General features: G+C 38.3%; 1 protein-coding gene across 1 annotated transcript in view; it reads left to right on the plus strand.

Annotated features, from left to right (window-relative positions):
• Positions 1–17487, plus strand: part of ZNF804A (zinc finger protein 804A) — a 312097-nt gene that overhangs the window by 137229 nt on the left and 157381 nt on the right. Inside the window, exons 4-5 of the mRNA XM_085553584.1 lie at positions 1610–1740; positions 5952–6089. Coding sequence (XP_085409710.1) covers positions 6006–6089 — 84 coding nt within the window. The 5' untranslated portion in view covers positions 1610–1740; positions 5952–6005. The remainder of the gene's footprint in view (positions 1–1609; positions 1741–5951; positions 6090–17487) is intronic.

A 17487-nucleotide genomic window follows, 5' to 3' on the forward strand; every position in this document is an offset into this window, starting at 1 on the left:
GGAATAGCACAAGTAGGTGTCCTGAGATTTGTTGCTACACATGAAAAACAGTCTTTTTCTTCTTTCCCTCCCTGAACCCAGGAAGACTTTTAATTAGTTATTTATTTCCAGTTCTGTTAGTTTCACTGAAACCCAGGGCAAAAATTGGTCTTTTTTTTTTATGCCACTGAATTAGTTGCATACTGATTAAGCTGCTGCTTAAGTAGAATAAGGAATGGGGATATCAGAGCAGGATCTGTAGTTGAATGCCATGGAAATTCTACGTAACACACAAACTATGGGAAGATCCTTAAACTTAGGATAACAAAATATAGTAATTAGTACCTCCACTGCAATAAAAAATAACCACGATCATAATATATATGGAAACAGAATTTGTCTGTGAATGTCTAAAAATCTTACTTTGAGACTTAATCTTATTTAACAACAAAATACAGTGCACTTTGCAAGTATTAGAGTATACTATTATTACGTACAGTACCTTATATTACATACCTTATAGTGTACTTGTGAAGTGTGCTGAAAACAAGCAGTGCATGATTCAATGCAACTTTGCCCATGAGCAATTCATTCAAAATTAATCTTTAAATCTGATATTTATTATTCCCTATATTGCTAGAGAAAGTAAAAAAGAAACATGTACTAGCCTATTTTATTGACCTTTTTAATCCCATCTAGCTTTCAAGCTCCCTGAAGCAGTAATAGAAGTCTAGGGGTTTTACAGAGCAATGGCATCCCTTTGCCTGGAGTACAATACCTGCTGGTATAATAATAACAGAAAATAGCAGTTTCTCTTGTATGAATAGAAGATTGCCTGGTAACTGAAGATCAGAAGTAGGATGTTGAATAAAAAAGAAAATGCTTGTTTGAGTAGATGCTGATGTTTGAATCTGCTGTAGCTGGTACCTGATAGCCAGCTTGGTTGTCAGCTTACTGATTAGAAACACAGCAGTCATTGCTGAATAGCAGTTAGTGAGATTAGTAACATGGCCATCTATTCCAATGGTTTCATGCTTACTGTTCTTCCCAGTAAGTCAGTGGTTGCAGCAGTGCATTGCAGGCTGCCTGTTAGTTCTCCTTTTTCCTGTGTTTAAGAATATAAATTTCTTTTGAATATTACTTGTTAGTCATCTCTTAGATTTGTAATAATGAAAATTCCTTCAGGTTTTTATAGAAAACTTGCAGTTGCAGTTCATTTAAGTACTTTAAAGCACATATTTTATTTTTTTTTATTTTCCTGGTGTTTATTTTCCTTGGATTGTCTTGGCTATGAAGACACTTAAACCCCTTGAAGTTTACTATATTAAGGTTACTGTTTGTCCTGTTTCCATTTGCTGCAGCTGGTTCACAGCTCAATAATGCTTTCTCATCAGTGGGAATATACATGTATAGGCAAAGAGAATAAAGGAAAGGTAAATTTGTGTCAAAAAAAAATATGTAGGAAAAAAGGATGAATTACAAGAAGTCTCAAATGCTGAACTCTCTCGTGGCTGGAGATTGGAAGTATCTTTTCTCTGATGTTTATCTTCACTGCTTGCATCTTCTCTGCTGCACAGTGCTCGTCACCATTGGCCTTATCTGCATTTTACAATTTTGATGTTCCTTTCAGGTATGAAATGATATTTCCATCAGAAAGGTGGATAGCTTGCCTGGATGCTGAGCTATCTATTTCTATCAGGAAAGAACCAGTGGTGAAAAATGTGTCGAGAGGCTTCGTTGCTCCAAACGCTCTACAGAAGGGTAAGCAAAATTTATTTGCTGTCCAGAAGCCCGTATCTCCATGCTTAGCCAAATCTCTTCTAAATCTTCAGACTGCTGAAGTTGTATGACAGGTATATGCTGTGATATCGCTTAAGGAGGATATGTTCAGTCTTCATATGAAAGGCTGATTCATTAGCTTCCCTAAATTACACAAAAGCACGTAGCAATTACACAAAATGTATTTATATTACAGTGAGCTACTGTTCCATCATGTTCACCCTACATCAAAATGGGAGAGAGGGCTTCTTTTTTAAAGAACTTGCTTGGTTGTAAGAAATGATATTTTGCTCTTCTGACTTCATGAGCTTTTTCTCCTAGCAGCATTTATTATGGACACACTAGGACCATGAGGAAAAAATAATGTATGGAAGAACCATTTAGCTCAGCATCCCATTTCTGTTGCTGGAAATGAATGCCGAGGGAAGACTAAAAACTTGGGACAAGTGATACTAAATGGTCAGGTGCATCTCAGTACTCCTGCCTGCAGCCAGTTGTGGCTCAAAGATCTCCTGTGCTAATGGGGGTCTTTTTAAAATTTATTGGTATTTAATTAGGAAGTATATGCATAAAACATCCTCTCAATAGCATAAGCTGTTGTATTTATACTCAGTAGAAATTCAGGTCTGGATTTACCTCATTTCACTGTGGCTTAGCTGAGGTCTTTCAGAGGATAAAAGGTAAATGGTACCATGCTACTAAATCACAGCAAAAGGAATTTACATCATATGCTTTCTTCTGTTGTTTTCCAGCATCTTGCTGTGTTCTGTTCTCTCCATTCACATTTTCTTACTTATTTGCTTTCCTCTCTGCTTCTTGAATCCCTTCTGTTTCTTGAAATCAGTACAGTGTTTTAGGAATTTCGCACACAGCTTTGGATGTTGATCTTAGATCATGAAATTATTCCCTGGCACCCCCTCCCCTTGTCCCAGGGAAGAGGGATGGGCATAGGCTGTGAAATGAAGCCCTTAAATTAACACTTATTATAAAACTAGGGTAGGTGGGTAGGATCTTAATAACCTTCCAAACTCAGAGAATTGCTGGCAAGACGTATATTTCTGATTTACTATATCTAGAAGAGAAAATCTTATGAACAAGTTTTCACAGGTAAAGCAGTCTACAAGAAATCAATGTTTCAGAAGTGTGGATGCTTATCCACAATAGAGGTGTAAATCTGAAAGGATCAGGACCCATCAGGATTTGTCAGGATTTGTTTCTCCAGCACGGTGTTGCTCATCTCCATCCAACCCAGAAATTCCACTTACACATCTGCCTAAGACAGGTTTACTATCTTGAGAGCTTTTCATATAATATAATAAACTGTACTCTAAATATACTTCTATGAGCATCCTGGTGCAATTTTAATTCTTGAGTAAGATTCAGTGTTGCCTTTGTTTTATAAATGACTGCATCCATACATTTGTGCCTCTATCCTCAAAACCGAAAACATAAAAAAAAACCCAAACACTTCCACAAAGATCTTTTTAATACGTGTGATAGTAAAAACTGAACTAATGAATTGCCATCAACCTAATGGTCTGAATGGAAGCTTTGATCTTTTAGTCTTATTTCTGCGTATTTTAACTCTTGAAGAAGCTTACATTTGATCTAATCTGTAATCACTCCTACAGAAATACAGTGCTGCGTATTCATTACTTTATCAGCTCTGTTTTACAAATGCTGCTGTTCTTAATGTTGTCAAGGAACTGCATTAAACGTGCAAGGCCTGTGTGTAACATAGGAAAAGAGTGCAAGATTCATCACCAAGCTCAGTGGAAGGTTTTTCTTTCCATGTGTACATCTGTCCATCTTGACCTTATGTAGAACAATGCAGTTTAATTCTGTACTTTTCTTGGTGACATTTTGGTAGTTACAGTCTGGTTTCGGTATTCTGAGATTTTAGGGTTTGCTTTTTTTTGAGAAAGCTGCAGTTAGACACCACAGCAGTGTTTCTACTCTGGAAGACTAGTAGACCAGAATTTTGTGCAGGGAGAAGACAGCTTTTCAATGTAGGCAAGAAATGCTAAGTGTCAGGTGCTTCTTACAATAATCTGTCAGGGTGGAACATGCATGCTGTGAAGGAATTTGAGCTTTTCAGAAGCTCCTAGAATGGTCTCTGTAGTTGAACCCTGCAATCATAGTCATAGAATATCCTGAGGTTGAAGAGATTCACAAGGATCATAGAGTCCAGTTCCTGGCTCCACACAGGACCACCCGAACCTGAGAGTATTGTCCAAATGTTCCTTTGAACTCAGGCTTCTCCAGGCTGTGCATGCTTCCCTGAGGAACCTGGTCTTTGCCCACTCCCTCTGATGTAAAACCATTTCTTCCTCAGCTGTGGACTACCCTGAGAGAGCTGCAGGCAGCCCTGAGGGAATTTCAGGCCACCATGATGGAGCTGCAGGGCGCCATATTGGAGCTGTATATCACCATGATGGAGCTGTGGGTTGCCATGATGGAGCCCACAGATGCAGGCCATCCTGAGGGAGCTGCAGACCACCATGAGGAGTTTTGTTATATATATACATTAATTATATTTTTGAAGACTACTCCAGAAGTACTGCCTCTTGTTTATTCTGTTGGCCCATGTCAGAGGCAGATGGTGGTATGGCAGTAGGTTAAGCCTTCCCACCAGTAGTTCATTACAGTCTGTTGCTGTGTGACAGATGGCAGCGGAAGGGCAGGCTGACAAAATGGTGACTGACATGGAAGTGCAGATGAAGCAAAGGTGTGTCACCGAATTCCTTCACATGGAAAAAATGGCACCCATTGGCATTCATTGGTGCTTGCTGAATGTTTATGGAGACCAAACAGTGGATGTGAGCACAGTGAAGCACAGTAGGTGGTGTGTTTTAGCAGCAGTGACAGTGGGTCACTTCCACTGGTGTCTTTATGAATGCTCATGCAGGCTCTTGTTCATTGCTAGCAAAAATGCACAGCCAGTGGTGGTGTCTGTGTTGAACAGCATTTTGTAGCTGAGCGTTTATTCTATCAAATACCTCTTTGTATCAGCTGTAGTTTTCATGGAAATAAATCATAGGCACTGCTTTTAGTGCAACCTGCATATATGCAATCCAAGACAATTCATCTTCAACCCAAGAGACCTAAGGAAGCTCAAAGTTTGGAGATCCATGCATTAGGGGGAACCAGGCTGATACTTCATCCACCTTCCTTCACTCCAGAAGAAAACAGCTGCTTTTGAGGTTTTGCCTTGTCAGATAACAATGTAGAAAAGTTGCACATCTCAGAAAGAGACTGAAAACTTGTGCAGAAAATCATTTAAAAAGAAAATCTGCCCTGAATTTTACATTATTGGAATATGTCTGCACAAACTCATCTGAAAAATAAACAATGATAACAGGGATTACATAATGTTCTCAGAGGGTAACTTCTTTACAGTGACATTACTCTGCCTTTGGCTTTATCTTTACCAAAAATGGCCATTCAGTCTGTCACTGGCCCTAGAGCAAATAGCAGTGCTAAAATGGGTGGGAAGAAAAGTCACGTTGACGGTAGTGGCATGAATTTAGATGACCTTGCTAACATATGACAGACTTATGTATTGCTTACTAGGATGATAATGCAGATACATTTGAATTGATGTAGGACAGAGAAAATTCTCAAAACAGCATCCTAAACAATACAGAGCACTGTACAAAATAACTCAATCCTGATAATAGTTTTAAAATGCCCTTATTAATCATCTAACTGTAAATTTATTCTTATCACAAAGGTTATCTAAAAGCAGAGTTACTATAGAAGTTCAGAATCTTAATGTAAAGACAAGCTTTTAAAACAGGTTTTGTGTGGCTGCTCACACCCTTTTGCCCAGCTGTCTTCAATGATTACACCGGTGTCTTGAGGTCATTGGCAGCTGATGTAGATTGAAACCACCTTGCATCAACACTCATTTATTCTAGCAGCAGTACAGGCTGGTCAGTGACTAAGCATGGAAATGATGTCTTAGTGCTGCTTGTGAAGTAGAAACCTTTTGTTGCTGTTTCAAATTTCAGCTATTAATGATCTTCGCTTCATACTTGCTATGTATCTACACTGCGTATTACCAACTTATTGGTATTTTTTGGAGAACTACTTTCAGTATGTAGGTGGCTGGATAATTAACTGGAAGTAAACTATTGGTATATTTGTTTTTTAGCTAGTTAAAGTAAAAACAATCCTATTCTTTTTTATAGAGATAGGATTCTTCACTGCTGAGGACTTCTTGTGTTCTTTGTCACATAAGATGCATGGAGCTGTTCTGGTCACCTGCTGCTTATCTTTCTGCTGGAGCTACCTGGGAGCCACGAGGCAGCTTGAATGATTCAGAGCAGGTGAGTCATGTCTGTTCTGTCTCCTAGAATGCTTTGACTCTTTGATTTATATCTTGACTATGATTCTAATTTGAGATGAGTCAGCAGACTTGATGAGCAAATGCAAGGTAAGGATGGCTTCACTCCAAGTCTTCCCCCAGAAAGCCGAGATGCAGTTATCTTGAGCAAAACTGAATTCAGTGTAGCATGACTGACGTAAACTGTGGTTTTTATCTGCTGACTGGAAAAAAATACATCTACACTAACTGAAGTCCCTCAGAGGCAGGATGCTCCTGTCCTAGTAGAAGGTACTATAGCCTTCTGTTGCTCCTCAAACACCCATGGTGTTATGAAAAGCTCTGCTTATTATGGCAGTGAATGCTTTCTAACCAGATGTGTCTTGTACAGCATGTTGTGAGCTTTAACCTCTTTTGCATTATTGCATGACTGGCAGTAGAAGAGTAACAGTAGTTTTTAGAATGTTTAGCATTTAGTGGCTCTCCAATGATAAAAGTTTTTAATTTAGATGGTTGGGTTATAAGGGAGTGAGAGAAAGAGGCACGTTTTTTTAATTCTTTCATTATCTTGATATGCTTGATATAAAATCACTCTTCAGAAAAGCTAACTTATAGTAATGCATATATTTAAACAACTCAAAGACTGAAGCGTTCTCATTATGTGAGAATAATATTCTCGTTGTCATAATTTTTGTATTGTTAGAGTTATAACAGGAAATATTACTTGCAAAGGAAAGAAGAGAAAATACACTTATGTTTAACAAGGCACTTTGAAAAAGACTGCTGGCTTTTTAGATCTAAGTATTTAATTTCATTGTTGTGGTTTTCAACTCTGTACCTTGAGTCGATTAATTTCTGTTTCATCTCAGAGGACTTGCTTTCATTCAGTTTTGTTCAGACAGGCATTTCTGACGTTGTTACACTTTTTGTTCTCAATAACTCCAGCTTGTATATGTTATCCAAATTCACTGATTATATATGGAGAGTGGGTTTTAATATTGAAATGTTTTAATATATAAATGCCAATGTCGCTACTTAAAAAATGTGAATTAGAAAGTAATGAATAAGGTAGTAGCTATAGGAGAACTTCCCAAAAGGCCAACAGTGTGAACATCAGACTCTCATCACTATGACTTTGACTCTAGTGTACAACGGTAAACAGGCACCTTGTACTTAGGTATGTAAAGCAGGAATATTCAGTTGTCTGTTATGGAATCAGTTAATACGATTACTATTATCCGTAAATGACTTTTATATTTGGAAAACCATCTGAGGAAGCTTTTTTTTTTTTTTTTTTTTTCCCCCCTGCAGTGCATCACTTGACATTTAAAACTTTATGAAATAAAAGAAGAGGCATTAAGATTAAACCTAGAAATGCTGTGTGTTGATGCCCATAACAGACGATTCAATCTCAGTTCAGAAGCAGGAGTACCTTTAAAAGGACCTAGAAATTCTGCATTCCCTTACTTCTAACAGTTTGACATGGGGGAGCAAACATTGTGTTTGCAATTTAAGCCTTGGCCTTTCTTGGCTCTCTGAGAGTGGCAGGAGAGGAAATAAAAACATATAAGCAGCCAGCATTTTCATAAACATGTCAAAGGGAAGATTAGCCTAAAATGATATTTTCCAATCATAGCAGTCTGCAAATAAAGTCTCACTGAAAATGTCAGAGAAAGATTATCCTAAAATAACACTAGCTGCTAGATTACAATTGACATTTGATAGCTTAATGAAGGAAAATAAAATGGCATAGTTTGAGCCAGCATCATCTTTTATCTCATCTTATTTGGAACCTGGAGTCAGAAGGAGAATTTCCAGGTCCTCTGTTGATGCTAAACTGTGCTATCCTCTGGCTGTGAAGTCTTCTAGTAGTGACAGTCTCCTCTCTCTTGATAGAGCTCTGCTTTCTCAGTGGGGCTGTGGCTGTTAGGCATAACACTTGTCTGTGCCTTGATGGTTTGTTATGCTAATAGGAAGGATATCTGAGGCTGCAGATTTTGCCCTACTTTCACTACAATAAAGAGAAGGATCAAGTAGATTTGAGATTTTTCTTTATGAATACCAGATCTTTTCAAGTTGAGTGGCCTTGAGAAATAACTCATCCAAATTCTTTCTGTTGTCTCTACAATAAGATGCTCAGATACTACCATAATGAACATGAAATAATAGTGGCTTTGTTTTATTATCTGCCAGGAGTGGATTAGCCTTTTCCAATCACTGCTTGTAACTTAACACATGCTAAAGAGCTGTGTATGCTGCTATTCTTCATTTAGGTAGTTGTATTGCACTGGAATATAGAGAAGAGTTTAAGTGAATCATCTGCTTACAAATGCTTCTACTTCTTAGTAAGCTTAATTCCAAATCAGGGCCAAGTTCTAGTCTGAAATGCAAAATAGTGTACAAGTCTGTAACGAATCAATAAATTACCATAAAGCAACACATTTGTGGCAGTTGCAGGCTGAGCATGGGAGTGTTCCCATTCTCTCAGCCTTATCTTGTTACAAATTGCTTTAAACTTTCATAATGACGTTGAGGTGTACCTGAAAGAGAGGCCAGTGCACTGCTGTGCTAAATGATGATAGTGTAGTAAAAGCCTCTCTTTGGGTATAGATATTGTAGTAATGTAGTATTTCTTGTCACGTAGAGGAGATGGTTAATGAGTACTTCACCTGTATTGGCTGCTTGCTAAGCTTACATTTTTTTGTTGTGGCATGTTGCTCATTAGCTTTCTGTCCATATGGTGGTGGTGTATAGATTTCCTTTTTATTGTATTTTCATCTTGCTGCAGAGACATTCAGCAAGCACGAGTTAATAGTTTTGGGCCGAGTCTTGGCATTCACATGCTACTGCCCTTGTATCTGCCATTGTAGCATAGGAGAAAGGAGTGATGGAGGAGTGAGTCACTGTCCAAGGCATCTTCTCTTCAGGAAGGTTTTACAACTAGTTTAAGTCTTCTGGCAAGAGAACCATTGAAAAGAAGTGAAAAACAACCAGCTTTTGCAGCAATAAATTGTCAGACGAGATGGCTTAGTAAATCTGTCTTGAGTCAAGGCAGTGCAATGGTGCTGTCAGTTGTCTGCCAGCTTTGGAGCACTTGTGTTCTTTGAACAGAAGTAAACTCTGAAATGGAGATCTGCAGGGTTTAACTGGATTGGCAAGTGGTAATTTAAGTGGAAGACAGGCATCAGTGAAAGCTAAAGAAAATGGGAAACCAAAGAGCTGGGGACAGATGGGTGAGAAAGGTACAGGAGACAGAGAGGTGCAATGTTATGCAAGGACAGCGGGCCTATTTCAGGGTGAAGATGAAAGAAGGGAAACTATCTGAGTGGTGTATTCTATCTGTTTGGAAACGTTTCAGTAGCAAGAACTGTCAAGTGACGCAGATGAAGCAGAAAATTCAGAGGCGTAACAAATAACATGAATAGGAGGATAGGTGATGCAGCCACCGTGATGACTCATTAGGAACTGAATTGTTAGGAAGGAGCAGGACAACTGATGAAGCACAGAAGTTGCAGACTACATTGGTGTAGGTGTGGCATGTTTAAAGAGGGATTTTTTGTTTGCCTCTCTCCCCACCCCAAACTGTTTATTTCCTTGCTGTGAATTTATGGTCTGTTCTGTTAGATTTGATCCTACAGGAGTTGGTGCCAGTAACAAAACTTGTGCTGAGGAGCTGGATGTGTTTGAGATCTGGCAAAAACACTTGGATTATTTGCTGCTTTTGCTGTCAAGAGTGTACTGCCTTCAGTACTTCCAGTACTCAGCAGAGATGAGATACAGAATTAATTGTATGTGTGCTAAAGTATGCAAAGTCAATGAGTGCATTGACCAAACAGTACAACCTTTTAAACAGTCTTCTAAATAAGACTAGTCAACTTTAGTAAGTCAAAAATGATTTCAGATGCTATTTTTGACAGCTGAGCCTTCATTAAAAACTGCTGCTTTTAATATATAAAACCTGATAAATGTACTCAATTATCTATATTACTGAAGTAATACATTTGGCTTGCTTAATGATGTGTGGCTTGCTTTCTTTTTCATATAAGAGAAAAAAGCAGGAGGATTCTTTTTATATCTGCTGTCGTAACTGGCCTTTAAAGAACACAATGCAAAATTATTTCTGGACTGCATTTCTTACATGGAGAAAGTAAAATGATTTCTAATTTTGTACTTGAAAGTTCATTACTACTTGGCAGGTTTCTGATTCAATTAATTATTAATATCATACATCATATAGATATGTAAGCAAAATGGTAAAGGGAAATGTGATTGGAAGAGAAAAGAAGATGGTAGAGGATATAAAAGAAGTACTTTGAGGTCTTTGAGTTCTAAATGTAATAAAAAAGTGACCTTTTAATTATTTTTGGAAGGTAAAGCCGTTCAGTTACCTTCTTTTAGTGGAGAGGACTTTTAGTTGTGATATGGAGTATAGAAAGGAAAGAGGATTTTTAAACAAAATCCACAGCATAACAAGTCCAATACTTGACATGATTGCTTTGGTTACTTTGGTTTGGGAAGAGGTGACATAGTGTCAAGCTACATGCAGTGCTGATCCTTCGTGAATGTTCTTGATAAACAAATCTGTCACCTGTGGTTTTAAAATCCCATCTCCATTTTTAGTAAGCAGACATACACTTCCTTTAGAGCTGCGCAAGACAACAGATCCTCGCTTGAAAAACATCTGCTTTTAGCTCACTTCTATGTAAGCCTGTTGCCATGTGCTCCACTTAAAAAATCAATTAGAAATAAATCTGTAGGACAAAACTGTTCATTATGAACATGTCAACTTCTGCAGCATCCTATGGATTTTAAAGAGGCATTTTGTAAGCCAAGCTCTGAAAGAAATTCCATTCTCCTTCTGAAAGAGAAAGGAGGAAAATAAAGGTTTGTAAATGTTGCTGCATTGTTGTGAAACACATGCTAAAAAACAGGCATATCCACTTGCTTTTAACAGCCATGTTTTTACACTGTCAGTTCTATTGAGGTGAAAAGGCCTGTTCTGCTGGATGCGATCTTGAGGTCAGAGCAACTTCCATGAATGAAATACACCCAACAACCCCAATGGTCACACACAGTGCAATGGCAGGGTCACCTGGAGAACCCACTGCTCTCTTCTCTGTTGCATCTGTCTTAGGGAGATCTGAGCTTTGTTATTAGCTTAGGCTTTGCTCTTTAGAACAGGTAGCTTCCCCGCAAGTGCTATGTCTTTTTAGGAGAATAGAATAAGAGAAAAAAATGTCACAGATCATCCTTGTTGGTGCTTTGAGGTCTGAGATTGAAAATCAGAATCTAAGTGAAGAATACTGAAACTTCCTCCTGCATGTACTGACACTGTCACACATGGGGTGGTGGTACAATGTTGGCATTCACTGGCATACATGGACCTGAAATAGGAAACACAACATATTCTCTTTCATGGGTAGCAACCTACATGCAGACAGATGTAATGAGGAGTGTTTACACTACTGTGGCCATATGGTTGGCTTTAGGGAACTAACAGCTTTACCTCTCCAAGCTGAAATACTGCCATAAGATTGTATAGTGAAAGCAAGTAGCATCAGTAGGGAAAAATGAGCCCTCCTTTAAAAGGGAAACGCATACTAGATTGAAGTTGTCAAATTGGTAAAAATGACTTCTGAGAAAAGGAAAGCAGCAATGTCTGCTTCCTTGATAGCAAAGCATTTGGTGCTTTCCTTTCTTTTTGGTGTGTGTGTGTTTGTATATATTTTTATATGTATAGATATATATACTTTCCTCCTAGAAAATTGTTTCAATGCCCATTTGAATTGGGTCTGAATGTAGTAAAGTATTTGACACCTGAAGCAAAATACTTCAAGTGAAAGTCCTCTCTGAAGGGTGGGTGGGAGCAGCCTTGACAGGACATCCGACTGGCTGGTGGAGCATTAAATATTTGTTAGGCTATTCTCATAATGTCGTATCTTCATCTATCAGTATAAGGGATGTCTGAATGCTCTCGCTGGCTTCATTCTCCTGGGTCACCTTATTTTATAGCTGACTTGTGATGGATTGTTAGGACGTGAGGAGAGATGATAGTTGTGCTCTCAGTCTGACTTCCTGTGGTATGCAGGGATGGAAGTAGCAGCAATGTGTTCTGCACTTAAACATCACAACATAGGCAAAACTCTGATTTAGCAGAAATCTTCAGGCTTGTTCATTGGGCAGGTCATCTGCATTTTTGCTTCATGTTTGCAACCAGAACTTCTTTAAGTGAAAAATTATGGTGTTACCTTGGGGCTTAGGCCTGAGAGGGCTGTTCATCAGTTCATGAGTATCTTCAGCCAAAGCAAAACCTGAATCATTTTTATCCTGAAGCAAAACAGGACAGTAATATTTCCTTATGCAGTGCGATAGCTGTGCTGGAGACCTCTGTAGTTGGCTAAGGTCAGAGAGGAAGATGAGTTGAAAAGTAAGAAGAATGTTGTATTTATTACTTTTTAAAAGTCTTCATGTTGTGGGATTCATGTGGATGCAGTCCTACAATTTATTTGCAAGCTACAGAGGTAGGAGTGATAACCTGCATAATGTGGATTAATCTGTTCTGGAGATCTGCAAGTTCTTCTAAGTGGGGGAAATCACAACAGTGTGCCCAAGAGAGATGCAGACAACATTCCTCTTGAACAAACCCATTTGAATTTCAGCTTTGTCTCTTGTGCTGGAGGCTGCTTTTGCTCAGAGCAGTAGGAGCCCATGCGGGCATGTCAGGACTTTGGTATATCTCTGCTGGTTTGTGGTTGCTCAGGTTCTCCGTGTGAGAAGTGGGAGGAAGATGTTCTAGTTCCAGTGTGCAGCTTGTCATTGTCACCAGGTGCTTGTGTTGGCCCCAGACTGTCCTATTGTAACATGGTGTATGAGTCAAAGGGTTTATGCAGCAGGTTTGTCAGTGGGAGCTGTGAATGTGGGCACAGTGATGTAGCTGCATGATGGGGAATTCTCTCTCCCATCTTACATGCTCATATGACTATCTAGCACTAGGGACAGATGTTAGGGAAGTCCAAGCAAGTACTGAAAGATAGTGGGCTTATCTATGTGCCTGCTATTTCTATTTTATCCTTTACCATAGTAGATGGAACAACAGAAGAAACATTAATTTTCTAATCTACTTTCTAATTAATGAAAGTACATATAAGCAGTGTTGTTTCTCAAGCTGCAAAAATCCTGTGTTGTGCAGGCTGCTTTGCTATTCTCATTCTATTATGTGCTGTGTAGAGAAGTTATATTTATTGCTCAGCCCCACAATATCAATTTTATTTTAACATTAACATCTCAGCTGTCAAAACTCAGAAATGCTACAGTGCGACTGAAGAAGATTCAATTCTCTGAAATTTTCTGTTGGATACAATTGCATCTCTGTGTCCATCTTTCAGATGCTGTTTGATATTGTATAAATCAAGTAGTATTATGGCAATGACAGTAATGTAGTGGGAAAGAACCAAGTTGTTATCTTACAACATTAGAAATAGATTAATCTGTTTAAGTTTTAATATGAAAGTAAATTGTATTTGCAGTTTATTAAGACACCTTTTCTGAGCTGATAACACGCGTTGGTAGAGATGTTATGTGCAGCTTTATGCAATTAAGAACGTTGCCAATGGGAATTAAAAAAGAATAGCTTTGTGATTGTAGCTGTGTGTTCTCTGAATACTTTATCATTGATTTATTTACTTATTGCTGCTTAGATCTCATGCCCTTGACCTCAGGAAATGTGCAGTTTTCACAATATGTCTGATCTTTGAGCCATCAATGCCTCTAACAACAAATTACCTTGAGCTAGGAAACTGCAAATCAAGTGAAAAGCATCAGCTGGTCCTGGTCAGCCCATGCTGCAGTTTATGTTGTTTCACATCAATGGTTTCATAAGGATAATGCTATAAACAGCTTTTCTGCCAAAACCACCAAAGTTGTAGCAATGATAATCTCCCTAAAAAGGGCTCCCTGGGTCATTCACACTTTAAGACTATTAAACTGGAAATTACGGTTTAGCAGAAGTTTAAAATTAAGTTTTTTGAGCTGAGCAGTACCTGGAGATTGTCTACATAATGCTTGTATAAAGCTTCAGTATGCAGGCAGTGTGCTGGCATCAGTGCCATATTATTTGCATTGCCAAGTTGTATCTTGTAGGCCTGCATAACTGGGCTTTGGGTCCTTTCCTTCTTTCTGTTGCTTCTTTCCCTGTTGGTGCTGGTAGGTGCAGTTGGGCATTTCACCTTACCAGTGATATTGGCATAACTGGTGAAAATGGAGCAACAACTACTCATTTTCCTGCTGGAATTGAGCAAGTATATTCACTGGCTTGGGAGGATGCTGAGTTAAGGCCTGATCTTCTATGGAAATTTTCAGATAATCATTCAGTTAATTTTTGACTTTTATCTGAACATGGTATGCAGGAAGTACTGGTAAAAATGACTGGATTCAAAGGGTAACAGTCTCAGCTAAATCTAATTGTAAATATTGAAATATTCCTCTTTCAATGCAGTAAATTAACTTAGCAAGTGAAGCTAAAACCAACTGATGTTTTTTTATTTTTTTGAAAGGCAGGGTCTTTTTGATGGCTTTTATTTGATCAAACCCTTTTCGTAGGATGATAGAATCATTAAGACTGGTAAAGGCCTCTAAGATCATCCATCCATCCATCAGCCCATCCTCACCGTGCCCGCTGAGCTATGTCCCTCCTCAGAATCATGATCTTAATGTTTTTTTCCAGATGCACATTTTGTCAGCTCCATCACACCCTGTTTGTTTTAACTTCTCATGTCTCAGGTTAAATCTACCATATCAGCTGCGCTGATCAAAAAATTGAGTGCCTGAAGCAAGTGATGAATGCCACTGTAGCAAAGCTGTCACCACTGCTTACTTGGAGAGGAGGGAGAGGAAGCTTGCTTGCCACGTGCAATCCAGACAGTCTAATTTGTCATTTAGGGTACCTCAGAGTAATTATTTCTTCTTTAGGTTCAAACTATTGTTTGTAATTAAAGTAAGCTGAAATACAGTGTAGTCAGTGCCTCTTGTAGTAGTAGAAAACAGCATGAATGTACATATTTGCATTCCACAAAAAAGCTCTGTGAAATAGGACAGTTGAATATCAATGTGCAGATTTGTCATGTTTTTTATGAACTTTAGGTGACAACTCTTGTTTAAGATGAGACAGAAGCCCATGGCTACTTTTGTTAACCATCCACAGTGAACTTTCAAACTTCAAATATCCGTCAAGAGTCTTTTAGCATAGCTTATGTGAAATACTTGCTATTAAATGGGTAAGGACTATTAGAATTACCTTATTGGTGTGATTGGAAAAATCAGTTTATATACCATAGTATTATCCATACCTGATTAAGTAATAGCTTATGCTTGTGGAGTTCCATGTGAATGTGTTCCTCCTGTTAAGTGCAGTTTACCTGGAGTGATAGTGAGCAGCAAGCAAAGGAAAACAAGGAAAGACAGCTCTGAGTAACTAAAGAATTTGAGGAAGCCTCACTATTGCTTTCAAATACAGTTTTGTTGGACTCCATGTCCTCCTGTTTCCTTTGGTGGTGGTTTTTATTTTCATTGAAATGATTTTTAAGAACAAAAGTTGACTAACATAGATTGTGCTGTTTCTAATGCCAACAACATCTCATTTTGGTTGCTGCTCAACACGTAGGTTTTAAGGAATAAAAATGGAAAGAAATTAACAGATTAAAAAAATAAAATACTGAAGACTTTCTTAAACTTAATAACTCTATAACTTGGCAGCTGATTGTCTTCATAAAACTGATGAGCAGCACTTTGAGCACAGCTGTGTTTGTTACTTTCAACATACCAGCATCCACTTTAGCCAGGTTACATTAGAGTATATTTTAGTTACATTAGCTTATGCAAGATGAATTCTTAGCTGCAAAGCTAGAATTATTCTATGGTCTGAGCAGGTGTAATATAAACACACAATACTTAGTGCACCATTTGTCACAGTTAATTTTACTTGACAGGGTGGATACCTACAGCCTTTTCTCTGGAAAATGCTGCTGCTCTGCCATCCTAATGCAATCAATTCAGCAGACATATAAACGGTCCTGATCACTCTCTTGTCCTTCTTCCTACTTAAATATGATTGCTGTTGGTCTCTAGTCATAGAAGACTTGCTGATTTTGATACATATTTTAAGTATATTTATTTATATCAGGTTACAGGGTCATACATATAATACATATATAGTGATCAAGACCATTCTTGTGTGTGTGTATATATATATGTAAACATATATATAACCTTGCTACCTGATCGGTAATTTCATGCCTAGATCCGTGGATTTATCTTGCTCTGACTTTTGTTCATCCTTCAGCTGTAATGATATCATTTTCTTTTTTCCTTGTATTTCCACTATTTCACTCACCTTTTCTCCTGAGATTGTCATACAGAAATATGAAGCAAATTACTTGTCTTATTTTCACTGCATGATTTATCTTGTGCCTAATGGGCAGGAAAGGTTCCTTCTTCCATTGATGTCTGTCTTTCAGAAACACTTGGCTGAAGAGCTCCTTCCCTCTTGCCCCTTCCTCCCCCTTCTTTTATTTTCTTTATTTTCTTTAAGCAGAATATGACACGGGGTGTTTGTTGTCTCTATGTACTGTGACTTATGTGACTAACATTTCAGTTCTGCTGGCTGCTGTTTTCTACTACTAACTCCTATCTATCCCTCCTTTCTGGTTGCAATTTTTCATTCATTTACATTTGCAAATACTTTTTAATAAGCTGAGAAATGGGAGTTCTAGGTAAAAACTTGAAGTTTGCCTCTTCCACAGGTGAATCACTGAAGTTCCAAGTCTAGTTCACTTAGTTAATAATCTGCTTTTCTTTTAATGTAACACTCCCTTGTCCTAAGCCTCAGTTATATGTAAGCTAATGTGGCTGATAGGCTGTGTCCACTTGCATGTACAGGAGATACTACCTCCTATCCTCTTCACTTTCTGCAACTCTGTCTTCCAGCAATCTGGATACTATATGTGTGTCTTCAGTAGCAATGTACCAAACTAAATTGCTTTCTGTAGAGATAATTCATTTATATGAGATGCTGGGTGATGTGGTCCTATTTTTTCAGGTCCTAGGCTAGTAAGGCCACATGTACATTTTATGGGCATTGAGTTCAGGGCATTCACTACTGCTTATTGAGAAGCATTTAGAGATAAATGTAGTTAACTATGTTCCTGTCATTAGTGTGCTTTTGTACTCTGTCATAGAAAGACAGTATTACTTCTGTTAGTGGAAATGAGCTGTGAATTTATTGGAGGGACTGCTGCAGGTCCATCCAGGGCTGCCTGTAAGTTTAGCTGTAAAAACAGCTCAGCCATCAGATGTGAATGCTTGAACATTTGGGGTCTATGGGGAAGGATTAGTAAAATATATTTTTT

Source organism: Coturnix japonica, chromosome 7 (assembly GCF_054131305.1).
Source record: "Coturnix japonica strain WE chromosome 7, WE-NBRP24, whole genome shotgun sequence".
Lineage (NCBI taxonomy): Eukaryota > Metazoa > Chordata > Aves > Galliformes > Phasianidae > Coturnix > Coturnix japonica.